A 21,535-nucleotide genomic window follows, 5' to 3' on the forward strand; every position below is an offset into this window, starting at 1 on the left:
TGTACCGCCTAATTTGAGTATCCTCTTAAATTGCTGTATACAGCTCGTTTGGTTGGGACATTTCTCCCATTCGCCAAATTTCAGTTGCTGTTCATACGGTTTGTTAACAATAATTCAACTTCTGTGATAGGACCCCGCGGGGGGGGAGGGGGGGGGGGATACTCCCAGTAAAATTGGGTGGAGGTGTGCGGCCCCCTAAAAAAAAACCCTTAACCTATTTATGCCCAAAATCTCCCATTTTCCCTACCCTATTTATGACCTGACCAAACATTTTCGATACCCTATTTATGGCCTTTGCGGCTGGCACAGTTGCCCTAAACATAATGTATGAAGGGCTTTTGTTGGTGGTCTTATCGATAATGATGAAAAAGTAGCTTCTTCTAAAAACCATACCCTATTTCTGACCCATTTCTGACCAAAATGGCCAAAATCGATACCCTATATGACCAAAACGGGCTGAAAAACCATACCCTTTGGGGCCGCACATACCTATACAGCCCAAGTAAAGGAGTACCTCTCCCCTCCCAGGAGAGGAGTTTCCTGTTGCGTTATACATTTTTTGCGTTACTATATAATAAAAGCTTCGCTTAGAATTCCGATTTCTTGTAATCAGGGCGGAAGCGTTGAAGCAACTTCCCAGAAGAAATCGAAAGGAAAAATTTCATTCGCAGTTTAAAGTTAAGCTTATAACTGTTTACATCGCTCAATCGAACTTTCTTGGTCACTTCGAATAGTAAATTAGTGCTTGCTGAATTCTTTCAGTCGGCGAGGACGAACTGTTTGAATTGAAGCCAGGAAGATTGAAAATACCTCTGAAGTGAATGAAAAGGTAAGCAAGTCATTATCACTTTGGGCAATGACGTCTTAACTAATCAAAAATCGTGTTTACTGTGCCAATATCTGTCAGAGGTTTTTCTCTATTTCTATATTTGGAATGTTGCGTCTCATGAGGTGATAAAAGTAGCACAATCTTCACTCGGATGCCATTTCTCGGAATCAAGGCGGGAGTCATTATAGCTTATAATTCTTGGAAAGAATGACCGAATGTTCAATCGAGCGAACATGAATGCATGGGGACAAATTACAGTCGCCTTAATTAACTGCAATCCGGTTAGTTCTCCCTTCTTCACATACTCTCCAAACCGTTTTGTTTAAGTCAATTAAATCAATATTAAAATCAGTGTTACCTTAGCAGTTGCAGCAGTTGGTCAGTGCGAATAAATTATCCAGTTGTAAAGTACTGAACTAAACCGTATCGATTCCTGCTCTAAATTGGATGAAATGGATGCGTTTCAAAACATGGTATTGATTGGAAATTGTAATCTTTTGTTATGTAAATAAATATACATGATGTACATTAATAGTTTGAAGATTTAACAGCAAACACCAATGAAGAAGCTGTGCACATACGGTCACGGGGTCCATTTTCATTTTGAAAGTAGGTCAGTCACGTAGGGCTTTCCTTGACTCGGCTCACTGTACATTTAGATGTGGCCGATTTTCAAAAGAAAACACTCGGGGACTTGATGTAAGACGCTACTTCTTAAACAGTAATGATTTTCGCGTTGTTGAAATAACTTTCTTGCAATTTTGTTTGGCGTTTATATTGCGCGGGGTAACATGGCGAGTGATTTTCAGTCTTCAATTCGTTTTCTCTGTTTCTCCGATTGTAAAGTTAACAGTGCAATTTCAATACATTTAATTTCTTTAGATCAAACAACGGGTTGTCATCTTCTGTTGAACAAAAAATGTGCTTATGGGAGGATGTTTTGTTTAGCTTAAAGTTTATGGCTCTGAAAGCGAAATGGAAGCAGAAACAAAAGGTATATACTCCCTATTCTTACCTGTGTGTTTAACGCGCGGACAATTTTATATATCGGATTAATTATAGACTTTGACGTGTCATATAAGCAATCGGTTGGTTTGCCTGTCTTTTCGGGAAGGAGAAGGCGGCGGTCTTTCAACTGATGCAAGCAGATGTTAACACCGATAAGGTAACCAGGAAGCCTTCCGAACTCATCGGTGTAGATGTTTCTATTTAACAAAAACAGTGAAAATAAAGCACAGTAGAAGGTTCTACAGTTTTATCGGAGCTCAACAATCCTTTCCCTATGTTGAACAGCTTAAGGCGTGGCAGTGGGGTTTTGGATGCGCGTGCGAGTTTGGGGGGGCACGGCGAGCGTTTATCGAGTCATGAATGCGCATTCATGCTATAGAGCTAGATTACACGAATTTACTCGTCTCGTTTTATTTGCCATTGAATGTACAATATGCAATTTAAAAGTACATTTTCGACGCCACATTTGCTGATCTCATAAACCCAGAACTCTGCGTTGGGGCCGGTGGAAAATACATTTTAAACACCATTTTACGATTTACTCCTGGGGGTTACTTCCATATATAAGCTTTTTGGGTGTGTGCCGCTGTGAAGGGTATGGTTTTGAGGCAGTTAAGTCTGGGATAGAGCACAGAAATCAGTCAGTTTCGGTCTAGAATAGGGTATAAGTTACCGGAAAAGTGGCTAGTGTACAAATAATTTACTGTAGAACAGGATTTTATACCCGGGGTTGTATAACGATTACTATGACTTTGTAAGATATTGGTTTAGTAAGTTCATGTTGGACTACGGTAGAGATAAAGTTTCTTCATGGGAAATAGCTTAAGTCTGGGGCAGGGTAGTGGTTCTTGGTGTCTAGTCTAGAATGGAGTTGCAAAATCAAGCTGATTATGATCTAGTATAGGGTAAGGGTTTCATTGTCTCAGCGGCACAGCCCTACCCAAAGATTTACAGAGTACCCCCGGTCGGAGATTTACTAACCATTCTTACATTTATAAGCTTTGTTGTAATATAACGCGTCATCAATTCTGTATTTAGTCACCTACTCATGTTTATTTAAGCGATGTCCCTTCCGAGTAACTGGGACCCAGTGCCTTCCTGTCAAAATACCGTTCAACTATCTGCTGCGTCACGTGAGTACCAGGACGTCTTGTTAAAATTCCAGCAGACTGCTGGCTCGGTGGCCATTGTGAGTATCGAGCGCATACAGAATCCTCATCCTTACCAGGCTTATCAACTTAGAAAAGAGAAAATGGATAAAGACAATGGAGGAAACAGTGAGAGGCAGCTATTCCATGGGACAAATCCCGACAGGGTGATGAAGATTAATACTCAAGGATTCAAAAGTAACTTCGCAGGATCTGCAAATGGTGAGAACAGCGATATTTTTAGGGATATTTAGAAGTTTCCGAGATATTTAGAAAATATTAGTTTATTTAGAAAAATTTAAAGACATTAAGAAATATTCATAGCTATTTTTGGCCTAGCCCTGTGTTTTCTTTGTTGTTTTCTTGAAACAATACTCAGTTCTATTCCAGAAACAACCTATTTCAGTGATTTTCCACTCAAAAAATGTATTCCATAATATCATTAAAAGCGCTAAAGCAGCAGTTTTCCAAAATGGTGGATGCTGGTAACATGCAAGTGCCTGAATCGTCGTCCTCGACTCTTACTACTGCAAGAACGTATTGAAAATTTCGGCTCAAGTGATTCAAAATTAGTGTATTTTTACGTGAAAAAGACGAGTTATTTAGAGGGTTTTTCGAGATATTTGGAAGAAAAAAAATGTGATATTTAGATGATTTTTTGAGAAATTCCGGAAAGATATTTGGGCAATTTTTACGTGGTATTTGTGGAAAGGCCTACTATCTGATAACAAGCAATTGCCCACGTGTTGTGCTTCGCAGCCATTATCTGTTTTGTCACGCAACGCTTCTCCACACTAAAGCGTTGCGTGACCTGCACATAACGCCTGTGGAGGGTTGGAACAAAATTGTACACTTTGCATCAGCTACGCTTGTCTCTAAGATGATTCAAATACGGAAGAAACAGAAGACAAATGTAGACTGTTTGCAAACGTTTGTCGAGACTGGAAATCGAGTAAGATCAGTCCTTGTGGCACGAAAAGGTCGAGTGAGGCTCCCAGCATTTTGCACAATCGTTTGGTACGTGGTCCGGCAATCTACAAGGTTATGTTGTGTTTGATCTTTCGAATATTTTTGTTTGGGTAAGAACAAATGTGACGAGACCGTGTGAAGTCGTGTAGATGTACTACTTTAATTTCAGAAATAATAAAGTTTTAGGTGGCTGGCAACAGTTTTCAACACCTTCCAGCAGCCTTACTTTAAAGATGATTTCTAGTCCGTACTGCGCAGTCTAATCACCCCAGTGTTTGTGAGTCTCACTGGATGGAATGCGAATCGATGTTATTCGTTACGAACCACATACGTTATCTTCGAAGCATTTTAAATTCTTTTCTCAACGGTTTCTTTAATTTTTACAGCTACGAAGTTGTTTCATCTAGTGGTATCAGAAAGAACGAAGCCTAAAGGCGGTTGACATGAAACTTTGAATTTACGTCATGTAACTAGTTGCGAAATGTTACATTTTGTGACGTCACACCATGCATCAAAACAAAAAATGTAAACAAACACTCGAGGGTGTGCAGTACGGAGTGGAAATCATTTTTAACGGATCAATACTAGGTGATGTCACAATATTGGTATCCCACAAATAAGCGAACATTTTGTGGTCATCTTCATGGCATAATAGGTTACCACAACAACAGTACAACCAGTTAAAACTGATACCCTTACGTTTTGCTCTAAGTGCTGGTAACTCAAAAAAGAGCTCAGTGACCCGCGTTTTTACCATCCCCTTTATTAGAATTTTGTGAGGGGGCCGGGGGGGGGGGGGGGGTTCTGACTGAGCCCTAACTGAGGGGGATTAAGACTGAGCCCTCTCATATTTTCGAAAAGGCAAGGGAGTTTTGAAACCCCTCCACAGAATGTTGATAAACTTTGGAAAGAGTTCAGTGTATTTTATCATGCTAACTGCTGGCGGTCACCGAAATACAACAATAAGCTTAATTTCCCTTTGGTCCTCAGATGTATGAGAGATTGTTGGGTTTATCTTTGAAGTTTAAAGTTAAGGGTGTTTTAACAGGTTACACTGGTGCTGTGATACAAAGGGAGCTCACAATTGTTCACCAGCCAGTGGGTTTTTTTGATGCCACTGATATAGCATCATTTGACAAAAAGTAGCAGCAGTGATCTGTTTAAGCAAAAGTGACGTAAAGAGCTGGAAACTGTTGTCAACCAGTTTGAAATTCGTTTTATACAAGGTAGCGGTTTTTTCTTTGAGGATCTAATCGTGCTCCGTGTACTTGAGTTTACAGGAACTGCCTTGGGAAAAGGAATTTATTTTGCTAGAGATGCGTCTGGGTCATTGCCTTACGCCAAGAGCGGGTCTTGCGTTGGTAACCGATGCATGTACCTCTCAAGGGTCCTAGTGGGACAGTATTGTAAAGGAGCTCAAACTATGAGTGCGCCTCCTTCGAAGAATTCATCGCAGCCAGAAATTTTGTTTGATTCTGTTGTAGATGACACTGGAAATCCAACGATCTTTGTTGTATTTTCTGACGATCAATGCTACCCCGAGTATCTTATCAAGTTTTAATGAACCGTGGAAGTATAAAATACTAGGGTCATGTGTTATGATAGTGTTGTCCATGGTCGCAAGTATAATGAAGATAACAGTTTCATATCGGTCAATAGAGTTGGAATCTTTCCTCGCTTAAGTTAATCTATGTTGCCCCCCAGAACGGGGGGGGGGGGGGGGGAGGAGCATTCCATATGAAAAGGTCGGAAATGCTCATCTTCTCGTTTAGGGGTATAAAATCGAGGATTCTGGTCTCGCTTAGGGGGGATTCATCACGAAACACTATTATCTTTAGCTGCCAAAGTATGTTTTCTGGTGCACTCAAAAAAGTCATAATAAAAAACGCTCTTATTTCCGTTTTTAGGCTCGATCTCCGCCGGTCTCCTCAAGTCCAGTCTACTAGCGCGGGCTAATTTGCTGAACAGCGGGTGGTGATCAAGCCTGTTCCGTTTTAAGTGGTATCTTTTTAGGAGTCAAATAAAGCTTGAGACCATCCAGATTGGTCTCCTTTAGGGGTTTAGTTCAAATTTTCCAACGAGCATCCCCGACCTTGCCATATGGGATTCCCCCCTCCCCGGGCATTCTTGTTTTTGTTGTTGTTGTATCCCCGATGTACGGGGAATAATCCACCCTAAAAATACTACATGTATGTGGCATCTGAAGGAAATAGTGCCTTGGAAAATATCAGACTTGGCTTGCGTTTGGTTTTGCCCTCCGTCAGAGTGACATTTCCTAATGGCGGGCGTTCATTTCGTTTTTTGTTTTTTTTTTATGTGAGGATTTTAATAAAAATTGTTATATACAGACACAAACTTCTCTTTTTTACATCTGGGTAGAGCAATAACCCTGATTTAAGGAAAACTGAAAAATGAAAACTGGCATATGTTCGACCATTTTGTAAACACGTTGTTTGAAATGGACTCTATAAGGATAATAGAGCTCTGTGTAATTAGTAACTAGAACTCGTACTACCGTATCGACCTTACGCCATGTAACTGACCTATTTTAGCTTGTACTCCACTTAGCTCATATTAATTGGAAGGCCGCATCACACATAAGCTTTGTAGTTTCTTTCCGGCCTCCTCGCAACTTATTCTCCATAATTTATTTTGATTTGTATACACTTTTAAGTTCTGTTTTTTGAGTAGAAAAAAAAGGAACTTTTAAAGAATTTGTACCATTTTTATTTAAAAATAACAAATAGTTTATTCATTCTGTTTACTAGGAAATCATACATGTTTAAGACCAAATCTTCCTCGTAAAATATTTGGTTTTCTGTTGAACCTTTTCTCCAGGTTTTCTGAATCAGCTGAGCGCATATACTTTCATGCATGCGACAAAACCGTTAACCCTCCTACCCCTATCCGGCTCGATCATGAGTCACCACTGTGTCGCCTAATTTGAGTATCCTCTTAAATTGCTGTATACAGCTCGTTTGGTTGGGACATTTCTCCCATTCGCCAAATTTCAGTTGCTGTTCATACGGTTTGTTAACAATAATTCAACTTCTGTGATAGGACCCCGCGGGGGGGGGGGGGGGATACTCCCAGTAAAATTGGGTGGGGGTGTGCGGCCCCCTAAAAAAAAACCCTTAACCTATTTATGCCCAAAATCTCCGATTTTCCCTACCCTATTTATGACCTGACCAAACATTTTCGATACCCTATTTATGGCCTTTGCGGCTGGCACAGTTGCCCTAAACATAATGTATGAAGGGCTTTTGTTGGTGGTCTTATCGATAATGATGAAAAGGTAGCTTCTTGTAAAAAGCATACCCTATTTCTGACCCATTTCTGACCAAAATGGCCAAAATCGATACCCTATATGACCAAAACGGGCTGAAAAACCATACCATTTGGGCCGCACATACCTATATAGTCCATGTAAAGGAGTACCTCTCCCCTCCCAGGAGAGGAGTTTCCTGTTGCGTTATACATTTGTTGCGTTACTATAATAAAAGCTTCGCTTAGAATTCCGATTTCTTGTAATCAGGGCGGAAGCGTTGAAGCAACTTTCCAGAAGAAATCGAAAGGAACAGTTCATTCGCAGTTTAAAGTTAAGCTTATAACTGTTTACATCGCTCGATCGAACTTTCTTGGTCACTTCGAATAGTAAATTAGCGCTTGCTGAATTCTTTTAGTCGGCGAGGACGAACTGTTTGAATTGAAGTCAGGAAGATTGAAAATACCTCTGAAGTGAATGAAAAGGTAAGCAAGTCATTATCACTTCGGGCAATGACTTCTTAACTAATCAAAAATCGTGTTTACTGTGCCAATATCTGTCAGAGGTTTTTCTCTATTTCTATATTTGGAATGTTGCGTCTCATGAGGTGATAAAAGTAGCACAATCTTCACTCGGATGCCATTTCTCGGAATTATAGCTTATAATTCTTGGAAAGAATGACCGAATGTTCAATCGAACGAACATGAATGCATGGGGGCAAATTACAGTCGCCTTAATTAACTGCAATCCGGTTAGTTCTCCCTTCTTCACATACTCTCCAAACCGTTTTGTTTCTGGATAGAGGTAGAGGTAAGTCAATTAAATCAATATTAAAATCAGTGTTACCTTAGCAGTTGCAGCAGTTGGTCAGTACGAATAAATTATCCAGTAGTAAAGTGTTGAACTAAACCGTATCGATTCCAGCTTTAAATTCCCAAATGGATGCGTTTCAAAACATGGTTTTGATTGGAAATTGTAATCGTTTGCTATGTAGATAAATATACAGGATGTACATTAATAGTTTGAAGATTTAACAGCAAATACCAATGAAGAAGCTGTACACGTACGGTCACGGGGTCCATTTTCATTTTGAAAGTAGGTTCAGTCACGTAGGGCTTTCCTTGACTCGGCTCACTGTACATTTAGATGTGGATTTTTCAAAAGAAAACACTCGGGGGCTTGATGTAAGATGCTACTTCTTAAACAGTAATGATTTTCGCGTTGTTAAAATAACTTTCTTGCAATTTTGTTTGCCGTTTATATAGCGCGGGGTAACATGGCGAGTGATTTTCAGTCTTCAATTCGTTTTCTCTGTTTCTCCGGTTGTAAAGTTAACAGTGCAATTTCAACACATTTAATTTCTTTAGATCAAACAGCGGGTTGCCATCTTTTATTGAACAAAAATGTGCTTATGGGAGGATGTTTTGTTTAGCTTAGTTTGTGGCTCTGAAAACGAAATGGAAGCAGAAACGAAAGGTATATACCCCCTATTCTTACCTGTGTGTTTAACGCGCGGACAATTTTATATATCGGATTAATTGTAGACTTTGACGTGTCATATAATAAGCAATCGGCTGGTTTGCCTGTCTTTTCGGTAATGGAGAAGGCGGCGGTCTTTCAACTGATGTGAGCAGATTTTAACACCGATAGGGTAACCAGGAAGCCTTCCGAACTCATCGGTGTAGATGTTTTAATTTAACAAAAACAGTGAAAATAAAGCAAAGTAGAAGGTTCTGCAGTTTTATCGGAGCTCAGCAATCCTTTCTCTATGTTGAGCAGAAGTTCATGCTTAGGGCGTGGCAGTGGGGTTTTGGATGCGCGTGCGAGTTTGGGGGGTCACGGCGAGCGTTTATCGAGTCATGAATGCACATTCATGCTGTAGAGCTAGATTACACGAATTTAATCGCCTCGTTTTATTTGCCATTAAACGTACAATATGCAATTTTAAAGTACATTTCCGATGCCACATTTGCTGATGTCATAAACCCAGAAATCTGCGTTGGGGCCGGTGGAAAATATCTTTAAACACCATTTTACGATTTACTCCCGTATATAAGCTTTTTGGGTGTGTGCCGCTGTGAAGGGTATGGTTTTCAGGCAGTTAAGTCTCGGACAGAGCACAGAAATCAGTCAGTTTCGGTCTAGAATAGGGTATAAGTTACCGGAAAAGTGGCCAGTGTATAAATAATTTACTGTAAAACTGGATTTTATACCCGGGGTTGTATATCGATTACAATGACTTTGTAAGATATTGGTTTAGTCAGTGCATGTTGGACTACGGTAGAGATAAGGTTTCTTCCTGGAAAATAGCTTAAGTCTGGGGCAGGGTAGTGGTTCTTGGTGTCTAGCCTAGAATGGAGTTGCAAAATCAAGCTGATTATGATCTAGTATAGGGTAAGGGTTTCATTGTCTCAGCGGCATAGCCCTACCCAAAGATTTACAGAGTAGCCCCGGAGATTTACTAACCATTTTTACATTTACAAGCTTTGTTGTAATATAACGCGAAATTAATTCTGTATTTAGTCACCTACTCATGTTTTTTTAAGCGATGTCCCTTCCGAGTAACTGGGACCCGGTGCCTTCCTGTCAAAATACTGTTCAACTATCTGCTGCGTCACGTGAGTAGCAGGACGTCTTGTTAAGATTCCAGCAGACTGCTGGCTCGGTGGCCATTATGAGTATCGAGCGCATACAGAATCCTCATCTTTACCAGGCATATCAATTTAGAAAAGAGAAAACGGATAAAGACAATGGAGGAAACAGCGAGAGGCAGCTATTCCATGGGACAAATCCTGACAGGGTGATGAAGATTAATACTCAAGGATTCAAAAGTAGCTTCGCAGGATCTGCAAATGGTGAGAACAGCGATATTTTTAGGGATATTTAGAAGTTTCCGAGATATTTAGAAAATATTAGTATATTTAGAAAAATTTAAAGACATTAAGAAATATTCATAGCTATTCTTGGCCTAGCCCTGTGTTTTCTTTGTTGTTTTCTTGAAACAATACTCAGTTCTATTCCAGAAACAACCTATTTCAGTGATTTTCCACTCAAAAAATGTATTCCATGATATCATTAAAAGCGCTAAAGCAGCAGTTTTCCGAAATGGCAGATGCTGGTAACATGCAAGTGCCTGAGTCGTGGTCCTCAACTCTTACTACTGCAAGAACGTTTTGAAAATTTTCGCTCAAGTGATTCAAAATTAGTGTATTTTTACGTGAAAAAGATGAGTTATTTAGAGGGTTTTTCGAGATATTTGGAAGAAAAAGATGTAATATTTAGATGATTTTTTGAGAACTTCCGGAAAGATATTTGGGCAGTTTTTACGTGGTATTTGTGGAAAAGGCCTACTATCTGATAACAAACAAATGCTCACGTGTTGTGCTTCGCAGCCATTATCTGTTTTGTCACGCAACGCTTCTCCACACTAAAGCGTTGCGTGACCTGCACATAACGCCTGTGGAGGGTTGGAACAAAATTGTACACTTTGCATCAGCTACGCTTGTCTCTAAGATGATTCAAATACGGAAGAAACAGAAGACAAATGTAGACTGTTTGCAAACGTTTGTCGAGACTGGAAATCGAGTAAGATCAGTCCTTGTGGCACGAAAATGTCAAGTGAGGCTCCCAGCATTTTGCACAATCGTTTGGTACGTGGTCCGGCAATCTACAAGGTTATGTTGTGTTTGATCTTTCGAATTTTTTTGTTTGGGTAAGAACAAATGTGACGAGACCGTGTGAAGTCGTGTGAATGTACTGCTTTAATTTCAGAAATAATAAAGTTTTAGGTGGCTGGCAACAGTTTTCAACACCTTCCAGCAGCCTTACTTTAAAGATGATTTCTAGTCCGTACTGCGCGGTCTAATCACCCCAGTGTTTGTGAGTCTCACTGGATGGAATGCGAATCGATGTTATTCGTTACGAGCCACATACGTTATCTTCGAAGCATTTTAAATTCTTTTCCCAACAGTTTCTTTAATTTTTACAGCTACGAAGTTGTTTCATCTAGTGGTATCAGAAAGAACGAAGCATAAAGGCGGTTGACACGAGACTTTGAATTTACTTCATGTAACTAGTTGCGAAATGTTACATTTTGTGACGTCACACCATGCATCAAAACAAAAAATGTAAACAAACACTCGAGAGTGCGCAGTACGGAATGGAAATCATCTTTAACGGATCAATACTAGGTGATGTCACAATATTGGTATCACACAAATAAGTGAACAGTTTGTGGTCATCTTCATGGCATAATAGGTTACCACAACAACAGTACAACCAGTTAAAACTGATACCCTTACGTTTTGCTCTAAGTGCTGGTAACTCAAAAAAGAGCTCAGTGACCCGCGTTTTTACCATCCCCTTTATTAGAATTTTGTGAGGGGGCCGGGGGGGGGGGGTTCTGACTGAGCCCTAACTGAGGGGGATTAAGACTGGGCCCTCTCATATTTTCGAAAAGGCAAGGGAGTTTTGAAATCCCTCCACAGAATGTTAATAAACTTTGGAAAGGGTTGTATCTTATCATGCTAACTGCTGGCGGTCACCAAAATACAACAATAAACTTAATTTCCCAATGGCCCCCAAATGTATGAGAGATTGTTGGGTTTATCATTGAAGTTTAAAGGGTGTTTTTAACAGGTTACACAGGTGCTGTGGTGCACCGGTTACACTGGTGCTGTGATACAAAGGGAGTTCGCAATTGTTCACCAGCCAGTGGGTTTTTTTCATACTACTGATATAGCATCATTTGACAAAAAGTAGCAGCAGTGATCTGTTAAAGTAAAAGTGACGGAAAGAGCTGGAAACTGTTAACTAATTAATTAATTAGAATTAATTACGTTGTCAAGCAGTTTGAAGTTCGTTTTATACAAGGTAGTGGTTTCTTCTTTAAGGATCTAATCGTGCTCCGTGTACTTGTGTTTACAGGAACTGATATGGGAAAAGGAATTTACTTTGCTAGAGATGCGTCTGGGTCATTGCCTTACGCCGAGAGCGGGGCTTGCGTTGGTAACCGATGCATGTACCTCTCAAGGGTCTTAGTGGGACAGTATTGTAAAGGAGCTCAAACTATGAGTGCGCCTCCTTTGATTCTGTGGTAAATGACACTGGAAATCCAACTACCTTTGTTGTATTTTCTGATGATCAATGCTACCCTGAGTATTTTATCAAGTTGTAATGAACCATTGAAGTAAAAAATACTAGGGTCATGTGTTATGATAGTGTTGTCCATGGTCGCAAGTATAATGAAGATAACAGTTTCATATCAGTCAATAGAGATGGAATCTTTCCTCGCTTAAGTTAATCTATGTTGCCCCCCAGAACGGGGGGGGGGGGGGGAGCATTCCATATGAAAAGCTCGGAAATGCTCATCCTCTCGCTTAGGGGTATAAAATCGAGGATTATGGTCTCGCTTAGGGGGGATTCATCACGAAACACTATTATCTTTAGCTGCCAAAGTATGTTTTCTGGTGCACTCAAAAAAGTCATAATAAAAAACGCTCTTATTTCCGTTTTTAGGCTCGATCTCCGCCGTTCTCCTCAAGTCCAGTCTACTAGCGCGGGCTAATTTGCTGAACAGCGGGTGGTGATCAAGCTTGTTCCGTTTTAATTGGTATCTTTTTAGGAGTCAAATAAAGCTTGAGACCATCCAGATTGGTCTCCTTTAGGGGTTTAGTTCAAATTTTCCAACGAGCATCCCCGACCTTGCCATATGGGATTCCCCCCTCCCCGGGCATTGTTGTTGTTGTTGTTGTATCCCCGATGTACGGGGAATAATCCACCTTACAAATACTACATGTATGTGGCATCTGAAGGAAATATTGCCTTGGAAAATATTAGACTTGGCTTACGTTTGGTTTTGCCTCCGTCAGAGTGACATTTCCTAATGGCGGGCGTTCATTTCTTTCTTTTTTCTTTCTCTAATGTGAGGATTTTAATAAATTATTATATACAGACACAAATTTCTCTTTTTTACATCTGGGTAGAGCAATAACCCTGATTTTAGGAAAACTGAAAACTGAAAACTGAAAACTGGCATATGTTCGACCATTTTGAAAACACGTTGTTTGAAATGGACTCTATAAGGATAATAGAGCTCTATGTAATTAGTAACTATAAATCTATTACTTATCGACGTTACGCCATGTAACTGACCTATTCTAGCTTGTACTTAAGTTAGCTCATATTAATTGGAAGACCGCATCACACAAGCTTTGTAGTTTCTTTTTGGCCTCCTTGCAACTTATTCTACATAATTTATTTTAATTTATATTCAGTTTTTAGTTCTGCTTTTGCGTAGAAAACAAGTTATTTTTTAAGAATCAATACATTTTTTATTTAAAAATAATAAATAGTTTATTCCTTTTGTTTACTAGCAAATCATATATATTTAAGACCAAAGCCTCCTTGTAGCGAAGCTCCGGCGGCCCTAAGGGACGCCAAGCGGAGCCCCATACTCATATAGGGAAGAACAGAAAACCCATGAGTTGATTTTCTCATGATTATCATGGCTAGTGGTATTGCTCGTGGGCGCGTACGCACGACGGCGACGGCGACGGCGACAGCGACGACGACGGAGTCGCGCAACATGCCTGCCATACTCCAAATAATAGGCTGACAGAGATATGCACCCTTGCTTTGCCATGAACTTCTTTGATATTGGACGTCCATGTTATGAGCAATTGACATCTGTCAAAACAAGGTATTTGCTGACCAGTTTCATGTGACTATATCGCGGGCTCAAGTTTACAGGTCATCGAGGTCACGCGTTTTTTTGAAGTTGACCGCTGACCAAGTGCTGGTTTTCGATTGGATTGCGGACTCGTGTCAGGTTAACTTGTTGGAAACAGGGCAGGGTTATTCGGAAGGCGGTTAACGCTAACCCAGGATTTAAAGTTAACCGAATTATAACTTTTTCTTCTATGCAAATGTTTTTTGCTGCTTTGTTTTGTGTATATGGTGATTATTAAAACTCAAAACAGAAGGCCAAACAATATACAGAAAACCTCAGCGCAAAGTTGAAAACTCAAATCAAAATTCTATCTTTTCCTGGGTTAGTTTACTCGGGCTCTGAACAACCCGGCCCAGGAGCTGCGCTTTTAGGCTGGCCTAAATCTATATATTAAAATAGTTAGTGCGATCATAGTTAGGGCCTCATAGTTAGTGCGATCGTCTCCGGATCGAGCGGTCCGGGTTCGAGCCCTGCCCGGGGACATTGTCACTGTTGTTTTCTTGGGCAAGACACTTTACCCTCACAGTGTCTCTCTCTACCCAGGTGTATAAATGAGTACCGGCGAACTTAATGCTGGGGGGTAACCCTGCGATGGACTAGCATCCCATCCAGGGGGGAGTAGCTACATGCTACAGAAACTGGGATAAGCTCCGGCTTGATAGGCCACTAGGCTTGTATGCAGACTTTGCCTACCTATCCTACCCTTTTTCTGGGTTTCTAAATCAGCACAGCGCGTATACTTTCACGCGTGAGTGCGTACATCTTCAACCACCAGTGTACGGCCTAATTTGAGGATCCTCTTGAAATCTTTTTACAGCTTATTTGCTTGGAACACTTCACCTACTCGCAAAATTTCAGTTGCTTTTCAGATTGTTTGTTGTTTGATTTAAGTAAAACAGAAACTGGGTAATATTTACCGGTTTTACCAGCTGGGTAACCGGGAGTTTTTACAGTTACGTTACATTTTGTTGCGTTAGATTATGGGCCTCGCTTTGAATCCTGATTTAATTTTCGGAATCAGGGCAGATTCACCCAAACGAATCGAAACGAACATTTCACTCGTAACTCCTGCAACTGATAGTTCAGCTTAACAATTGACTTTGCTCAGTTAAACTTGCTTAGTCTATTCGAATAGTTAATTGCCTCTCGCTGGCTTTTCTTTTATTCGGCGAGGACGAACTGTTCGAGGCCAGGAAGATTAAAACTGAAGTGAATTCGAACGGTAAAAAGGTAAGCAAATGAGTACGTGTGGCATAAACTGAATCAGTTTGTTTCCTTAAAATAACATCCCCTGGTTGAATACAATAAGAACGTTTGGCATGCACAAATTTCGGTTGCTCCAAATTGCCCTATATACGGTATATATACGTTTGTTTGGGAGTTAGGTTTCAAACTTTTCCTTGGATTTTGAGTCACGGGAACATCTCTTGGTATGCAACGAGTTACAGCTATTCCTACATGTTTGCTTTTTACTGTAATGCGTGCAATTCTTCAATAAATAAAACTTATAATTGACTGTTTCTTTGATGCCGTGACAAGAAATCTTTAAATCAGATCGAAATAGCGCTTGATCGGCGCGATGATCAAGCAACAGGAGTGACAGAGGCATGTAGCTCTTTGTATCTGTTTGTTGTGGCGTCATTATGAAATACATTCACCATACTATTTCGATTCTTGGGCCGTTAATTCGGCTTTAAAAATGGCTAAACGCGACAAATCAGAACAGATTATGCTTAGTAAGCACCTTTCAAATGGCCACATATGAATAAAAAGGGAAAGCGAGGTACACTTAAACGGGGCGCATCCCATATCTGTCCTGTAACCCAAACGCTAAAACATTATAAAGTATTGCTCCATCTTGTAAACTTTGTAAATAACGGTGCGATTTTGGCAGAGTTTCAGTTAAAACTGGCCGATAGTTCAGTCGCCAAAGACAGGCTCAACCAGTAAATTTACATACACGTATGCATGCACGTATAGGTTATCACTCACTGAACCAGAAAATTTTCTGCATGATCATTGGACGCACCAAAGCAGAAACAAGTCAGAAGCTACATTGTCAATTAACCTCAGTTGTTTTTGTTTATGAATGTTGTCAATTAACAACCAGGGCCGGGTTGTTCGAAAACCGGTTATTACTAACTCAGGAGTATTGATTTTTCTTGTATAAAAATGTTTTTCACTGCCTATGTTTTAAGCCTTGGTTGTAGTCTTCAGTTAAAAGAAGTCCCTTAGTTATAGTCTTAAGTTTTTAGCTATCATTACTGTACTGTATTTCGACGTTTACACTCTGCAATATATTTTGGACTTTTATTTTTTAGAGGACCCTTCTGAAAACCACCACTAGATGATTGAAGGCCTCCTCTTAAATATTAATTTATTATATTATTATGAGTAGATTATGACTTTAACTATTATTATTATTATTATTACTATTATTATTATTATTATTATTATTATTATTATTATTATTATTATTATTATTATAAGTCCTTAAAGTCTTGCCGCTTTTAACTTATGGTGCCAAGTTCAATCCGTGAGCCTAGGGCAGTCATAAGTCTGCTGGATTACTTGATGGATAGAGTCCTCCTAAGTATTATTAAGTAAGTAAGTATTATTAGTAGTATCCTAAGTAAGTATTATTATTATTATTATTATTATTATTATCATCATCATCATCATTATTGTTATAATTATTGTGTAGAGTGAGATCATTCAGTCTCTAAACAGAATGACAAACAATATAAACAGAAAACCTCAACGAAAGGTTACAAAACTGAAATCAGAATTCTCGCTAATCCTGGGTTAGCTTAATCAGGCTTTGCACAACCCAACCCTACATTTACGCATTTACGCGAAATTATCTCGACTCACTCGATTTTAGCGAATAGGGTGGGTAGAAAAGCTTCATCTTATTTAATACTTTACGCAGTCGATGTTAAATACAGTTTCTCTTTGTTGTATAAAGTGAGATGTCTTCACGTAAATCGGAGGAAGAAAACATTCTACCCGCGCTCAGCGACGAATCACTCGAGGAAGTCAACAACTACATCAAAGAAGCATTCGATATTTTGAAGCGAGAGACGATCAAAGTTCGCAAGGAAAAGGAAGCTTTTGATGAGGTTGCAAAGAAGATAGAGCATGTTCATTTCTCGAAAATGGTGATGCTTAATGTCGGCGGTCACTTTTTCTCGACCAGTCTAGCAACTCTGAATAAAGATCCAGGTATGTTTGGTATGTTTATCTTAGAGTTATCAGACGTTAAAAATACTGGTACTAGTGATCTGTCTTGAAGTTCAATACCTTGTTATGTATCAGTCAATTCGAAACTTTGACATCCCCCGTGGGAACCGCCCAGGTTGTGACATTTTGAATTTTCAAACGATTAATGGAGAAGGAAACCAAGAAATCAGTCACCCTAGGACCTTCCACCCTGCCCCACTCTGCTTCGATAATTACTTAATTATAAAAGTAACTTTTAAGTGATTAAATCTCCCAAGCAAACCTTATACTTATATTTAACACAGTGCATTGCTTTTAATAGCCGCCCTTATTTCCAGCTCAAACCAACTTTAAGAAGAGCGGTATAACGGTGTTGTCCCTTGATGCCTTTAAGCTTCACCATGGCCATGATTTCGAGGTAACATCTTCAAATCCCAGTTTACCCCTCTCATATGGTGTCAAATTTTCCACTCCAATAACAATCCTTCAAGTCAAATTTTCGCCCTCCCCTGAGCACATCAACTAGTCAAATACCCAGGTATGCCTGGGAAGGGATGTTTTGTTTTCATTATCTTGTTTTCCAATGGTAGGTTCGATGTTACACGCCATGTTTTCAAGCAGATTTGACACAAAGCCAAGCGAGGATGGATCTTACTTCATTGATCGTGATGGAACTCACTTCCGGTATATCCTGAATTATCTTCGCACTGGGCAGCTTATTGTGCCTAAAGACGAGATGGTTCGAATTCGCGAAGAGCTACTGGCGGAGGCTGAATTTTATCAAGTTGAGGGAATCATCAGTGAGCTTACTGCGAGGCCATTCAAGGATTCTGTTGTTCTATCCTCAGATCAACGCGAAACCTTGATGAATTGGTTGAAGGAAACTCAAGCACTCAATAACACCGGGGACAACTTGTTCTTTGGCTTGTTATATCGTGCTTTTCGTGATGGCTGGGATGCTGCCGACTTTCACGCCCGATGCGACTACAAGGGTCCAACGGTAACGGTGATCAAGAGTGGCAAATACATATTTGGAGGCTATACCGAGCAACAGTGGGAACACATGGGTAAGCATTTTAAGCTAGCGTGATTGATTTAGGCACACTTTACAAAACAAGATCTTGGTTAGATGTTTCAGACGATCAGCCCTGACATTTTCCTCTGGGATTCTTTCTAATTTCTCCTTTGGGGAGTTAAGTGCAAATTAAATATATCTAATTGTCAAGTTTTTTAGTACTCTTAACCTCTTTGGATTTTGAGACTACGACTCCATAGTAAGGCCTAGACCATCATCCTGAACGTCGAATTTAATTGACCAAATATTTCTTTATAAGCTTTCGAAGGTTACAGAAAAGCTAGCGATTCGTTCCTGTTCAGCCTTGTTAACCCAAGTGATCTGCCGCCAACAAAGATGTCTTTGAAAGCCGGAGAAGAAGAATTCGCTATCTTCTGCAGCAATGACCGTGGGCCAGTATTTGGAAGAGGTGCCGATCTTTCAATTGCGGATTCTCCCAAGTCCTGCGGATGCTCTGTAGACCTGGATCACTCGTACCAGTGTCCACCTGATGAGGATTCTGAGACGTTTTTAACAGGAAATGGGGAATTTTATGTCGATGAAATGGAAGTTTTTGGGTTTGAGAAGTGATAAATTAAACTGCTTGCTGGTTGTTTGACTGAACAGAAAAATGTTTTGCTAGGGTAATGATCCGGCGTCTCAGCTGGAAAGTCTCTGTCGAACCTAGCTTTTGAAACGAGAGAATATCTCTGTTAACACATAGCTCTTAGAATGTTTAAATATGTTAGATAGCTAATAATTGCGTTCACAGAATGCTTGCTAATCTTGCGCGTGGCTTCGCGCTTGATCACGGTGGCGTACGTGCTTCTCTTGTTTCCAATCTGAAGCGATAAAGATTGGCCAAACGCCTCAGTGCTTTTCTCAATTCTCGTTTGTTGTCGTCTCCTGTCGACTAATGAGGACCCAGTAACCTGATGCAAACTGCTGTTCAGGGGTAACGGGGGCTATGGGACTTGGGACTACTTACACGCTAATTTTGAAGGCCCGTTCGGGTCAAAACTATGCGAATTACAGTCGAACCTCAAGCTTAGGTGGTTGATTACGGGAGGTGGTCGCTTACGAGAGCTTAGACCGGTGTTGGGTCAAAATTTATCCTCATTAGCTTATGGTAACTTCAAGATACTGAGAAGACTGGTAGAGTACAGTGTATATGCATTTTTTCTTTAAATTTTTAAAAGTTTTTCATGTGCACGTGAAAAGTCAATTTCGAGAAAAAAAAATCTCGTACTTTCCCGGAATGCAACAATGTTACAACACCTTATTATCCAATTTTCCCACTATTATCTGTCAAGGGGTCGCTTTCGGGAGGTTAAAGGAAACAGTTAAAACTTTTAGCTCTGAAAGTGGTCGCGGTCGTTTACGAGAGGTGGTCGCTTACGAGCGGTTCCAAATAGAGTGATTTGACTTGGAAATTAACTATTCATATCATAGTTGGAAAACTGTCGGCTGAGGAGAAGTGGTCGCATCCGGAGGTTCCACTGTATTTCTAAAAACACAGAAGAAATAAAACTGTTTGTTTAATTATTTGTACGGTGTTTCATAAATAGTTACATCATAATTACCGCCGCCTGGTGAGCTCAGTTAGTGGAGCGCCAGACTGCTGTGCGGAGGTCGAAGGTTCGAGCCCCATACCGGATCAACACTCAGGGTTCTAAAATAACTGAGGAGAATGTGTAAACTTTGAAATTACATTTGCAAGTGATTAGACGTTCAAGTCTTTTCGGATAAGAACTATAAACCGTAGGACACGTCTCCTGGATCTTTAGTGTTACATGGTTAGCGGGGGACGCTAATTAAAGAACCGCTACAATAATCGCCAAGAGTAGGGCACGGAGTTCTAGGTGTTGTGATCTGGCCTTGTCTCACCGGCTGGTGCTTTACTTAACGTTAACCTCATTGCGCCTTTCCCGCTTGGACAGAATAGTCCAAGAAAAATCGCTATGTCTTATATCTACTCTCAGAGAGCAGAGAGCAAACTGATCAGAATACAAAGGATATCTTCTCAAATCTTAAAACAATGCTTTCAAGCTGCCTCAAATATTGTTGCTCGGGGGCCAAGAAAAGCCTAAAAACGGCCTTCAAATTTTGTGGAAAATGACGAAAACCTCGTTCTTTTCTCTCTCGTACAACTACTAGGTCCCTGGGGGGTGCTCCAAGAAAAGTTGGGTAGCGGTGTGCGGTCCGCTTCCCAAAACCCTTACTCTATCAGTTTGTGACCAAAATCTGCGATATTCCCTACGCTATTTATGACCTGACCAAATATTCGATACCCTATTTATGCCATGACCATTAAATCAAAACCCTGTTTCAGACCTGCGTCATAATAAGTTCCCTAGTTCAGACCAATGTTAAATTATAGTAAACATAATCTGTGAATGATTTTTGTTAATTTTCTTTTCGCTATTGATGAAAAACATACCCATATCAAGGCTAGAGTGCAAAAGTCATACCCTATTTATGACCAAAATGGCCAAAATAGGCTTAAATCGATACCCTATTTATGACCAAAACGGCTGAATAACCATACCCTTTGGGCCTGCACATAGAGGAGATTCCCCTGCCCCCCTCCCGCTGAAGTAGGAATCAAAATATTATTGCCTTGATGACATAACAAAAATAAAATCTCAAAATAATCAAGAGTTGCATGTATGCATGGAACTTCACCATCAAAATGATGCCTGATGCTTATTGTAAATTGCATAAATTACTCCTACAATGTGCCAGAATTCTGTTAATCTGGTCACCAACAGGCCACAAAAAACTGACTGTATACTCAATAAATAAGAAAATGACCGACTGAGCTTTTGTTTGAGCCAGAAAAGAGTGGCCATAATAACGGGGTGGCTGTGTTAACGGGGGTGGCCGTAAGGCGAGGTACGTGCCACAGTAGTGATAAAGATGATACTCTCAAACACCTGTACCCATAAAGATTTTGGGCAGTATATTTTGCATAATCAGTTGGAAGAGGAAGAGGGAAAATGGAAATAAAATAGAATGGCTCTTGTGTACCTGAGACAACCCTTTCCCCGAGTTACCCTGGCGGAGTTAACTTTTCACTTATTTCTTTGCAAAATTCAACCAACCGTTTACACGTACCAGACTTGGGGGCGAGGCAATTCAGGTGGGCAAGTTGACTCGCCTTGGCAGGTAAAGTAACCAACAACCTTTCTTGGAGTATACATAAACACTTTGGCTCGCCGAACTGGAACAACTCTCGGCATGGTGAGTGTCGCGTAATGCCTAGATTTAAGATTTAAAGCAGCAATTTGTATCAAAGAAGAGAAAATTA

The 21,535-nt window shown here is 40.2% G+C and overlaps 3 protein-coding genes across 4 annotated transcripts; all 3 read left to right on the plus strand.

The window, feature by feature from the left end:
* Positions 1–229: 229 nt before the first annotated feature.
* On the plus strand, positions 230–6,668 carry LOC149104366 (protein mono-ADP-ribosyltransferase PARP15-like). The gene is made up of 3 exons (XM_089299069.1): positions 230–829; positions 2,899–3,207; positions 5,235–6,668. Exons 2-3 carry the CDS (start codon positions 2,901–2,903, stop codon positions 5,513–5,515), a joined length of 588 nt encoding a protein of 195 aa, XP_089155195.1. The 5' UTR covers positions 230–829; positions 2,899–2,900; the 3' UTR covers positions 5,516–6,668.
* Positions 6,669–7,365: 697 nt separating this feature from the next.
* On the plus strand, positions 7,366–12,433 carry LOC149104367 (protein mono-ADP-ribosyltransferase PARP15-like). 2 transcript variants are annotated; one of them, XM_089299070.1, is made up of 3 exons: positions 7,366–7,704; positions 9,766–10,074; positions 12,146–12,433. In XM_089299070.1, exons 2-3 carry the CDS (start codon positions 9,894–9,896, stop codon positions 12,316–12,318), a joined length of 354 nt encoding a protein of 117 aa, XP_089155196.1. In that variant the 5' UTR covers positions 7,366–7,704; positions 9,766–9,893; the 3' UTR covers positions 12,319–12,433. The 2 variants fall into 2 exon arrangements, with proteins under 2 accessions (XP_089155196.1, XP_089155197.1); XM_089299071.1 differs by lacking the exon at positions 7,366–7,704 and having other exon boundaries at positions 9,266–10,074.
* Positions 12,434–14,981: 2,548 nt separating this feature from the next.
* Positions 14,982–19,767, plus strand: LOC110056601 (uncharacterized). The gene is made up of 4 exons (XM_020763112.2): positions 14,982–15,179; positions 16,918–17,174; positions 17,762–18,238; positions 18,506–19,767. Exons 2-4 carry the CDS (start codon positions 16,922–16,924, stop codon positions 18,814–18,816), a joined length of 1,041 nt encoding a protein of 346 aa, XP_020618771.1. The 5' UTR covers positions 14,982–15,179; positions 16,918–16,921; the 3' UTR covers positions 18,817–19,767.
* Positions 19,768–21,535: the final 1,768 nt, after the last annotated feature.

The sequence above is a fragment of the Orbicella faveolata genome, unplaced genomic scaffold (assembly GCF_042242905.1).
Source record: "Orbicella faveolata isolate gen_17 unplaced genomic scaffold, um_ofav_v1 contig_34, whole genome shotgun sequence".
Taxonomy (NCBI): domain Eukaryota; kingdom Metazoa; phylum Cnidaria; class Anthozoa; order Scleractinia; family Merulinidae; genus Orbicella; species Orbicella faveolata.

Bases quoted from the DNA above. Each gene is read 5' to 3' on its own strand.
- LOC149104366 (XM_089299069.1), top strand. From the start codon at position 2,901: ATGTCCCTTCCGAGTAACTGGGACCCAGTGCCTTCCTGTCAAAATACC. The intron at 3,208-5,234 runs GTGAGAACAGCG...TTGAGTTTACAG, and splicing joins CTTCGCAGGATCTGCAAATG to GAACTGCCTTGGGAAAAGGA.
- LOC110056601 (XM_020763112.2), top strand. From the start codon at position 16,922: ATGTCTTCACGTAAATCGGAGGAAGAAAACATTCTACCCGCGCTCAGC. The intron at 17,175-17,761 runs GTATGTTTGGTA...TTCCAATGGTAG, and splicing joins AACTCTGAATAAAGATCCAG to GTTCGATGTTACACGCCATG. The intron at 18,239-18,505 runs GTAAGCATTTTA...TTTCTTTATAAG, and splicing joins GCAACAGTGGGAACACATGG to CTTTCGAAGGTTACAGAAAA.
- LOC149104367 (XM_089299070.1), top strand. From the start codon at position 9,894: ATGAGTATCGAGCGCATACAGAATCCTCATCTTTACCAGGCATATCAA. The intron at 10,075-12,145 runs GTGAGAACAGCG...TTGTGTTTACAG, and splicing joins CTTCGCAGGATCTGCAAATG to GAACTGATATGGGAAAAGGA.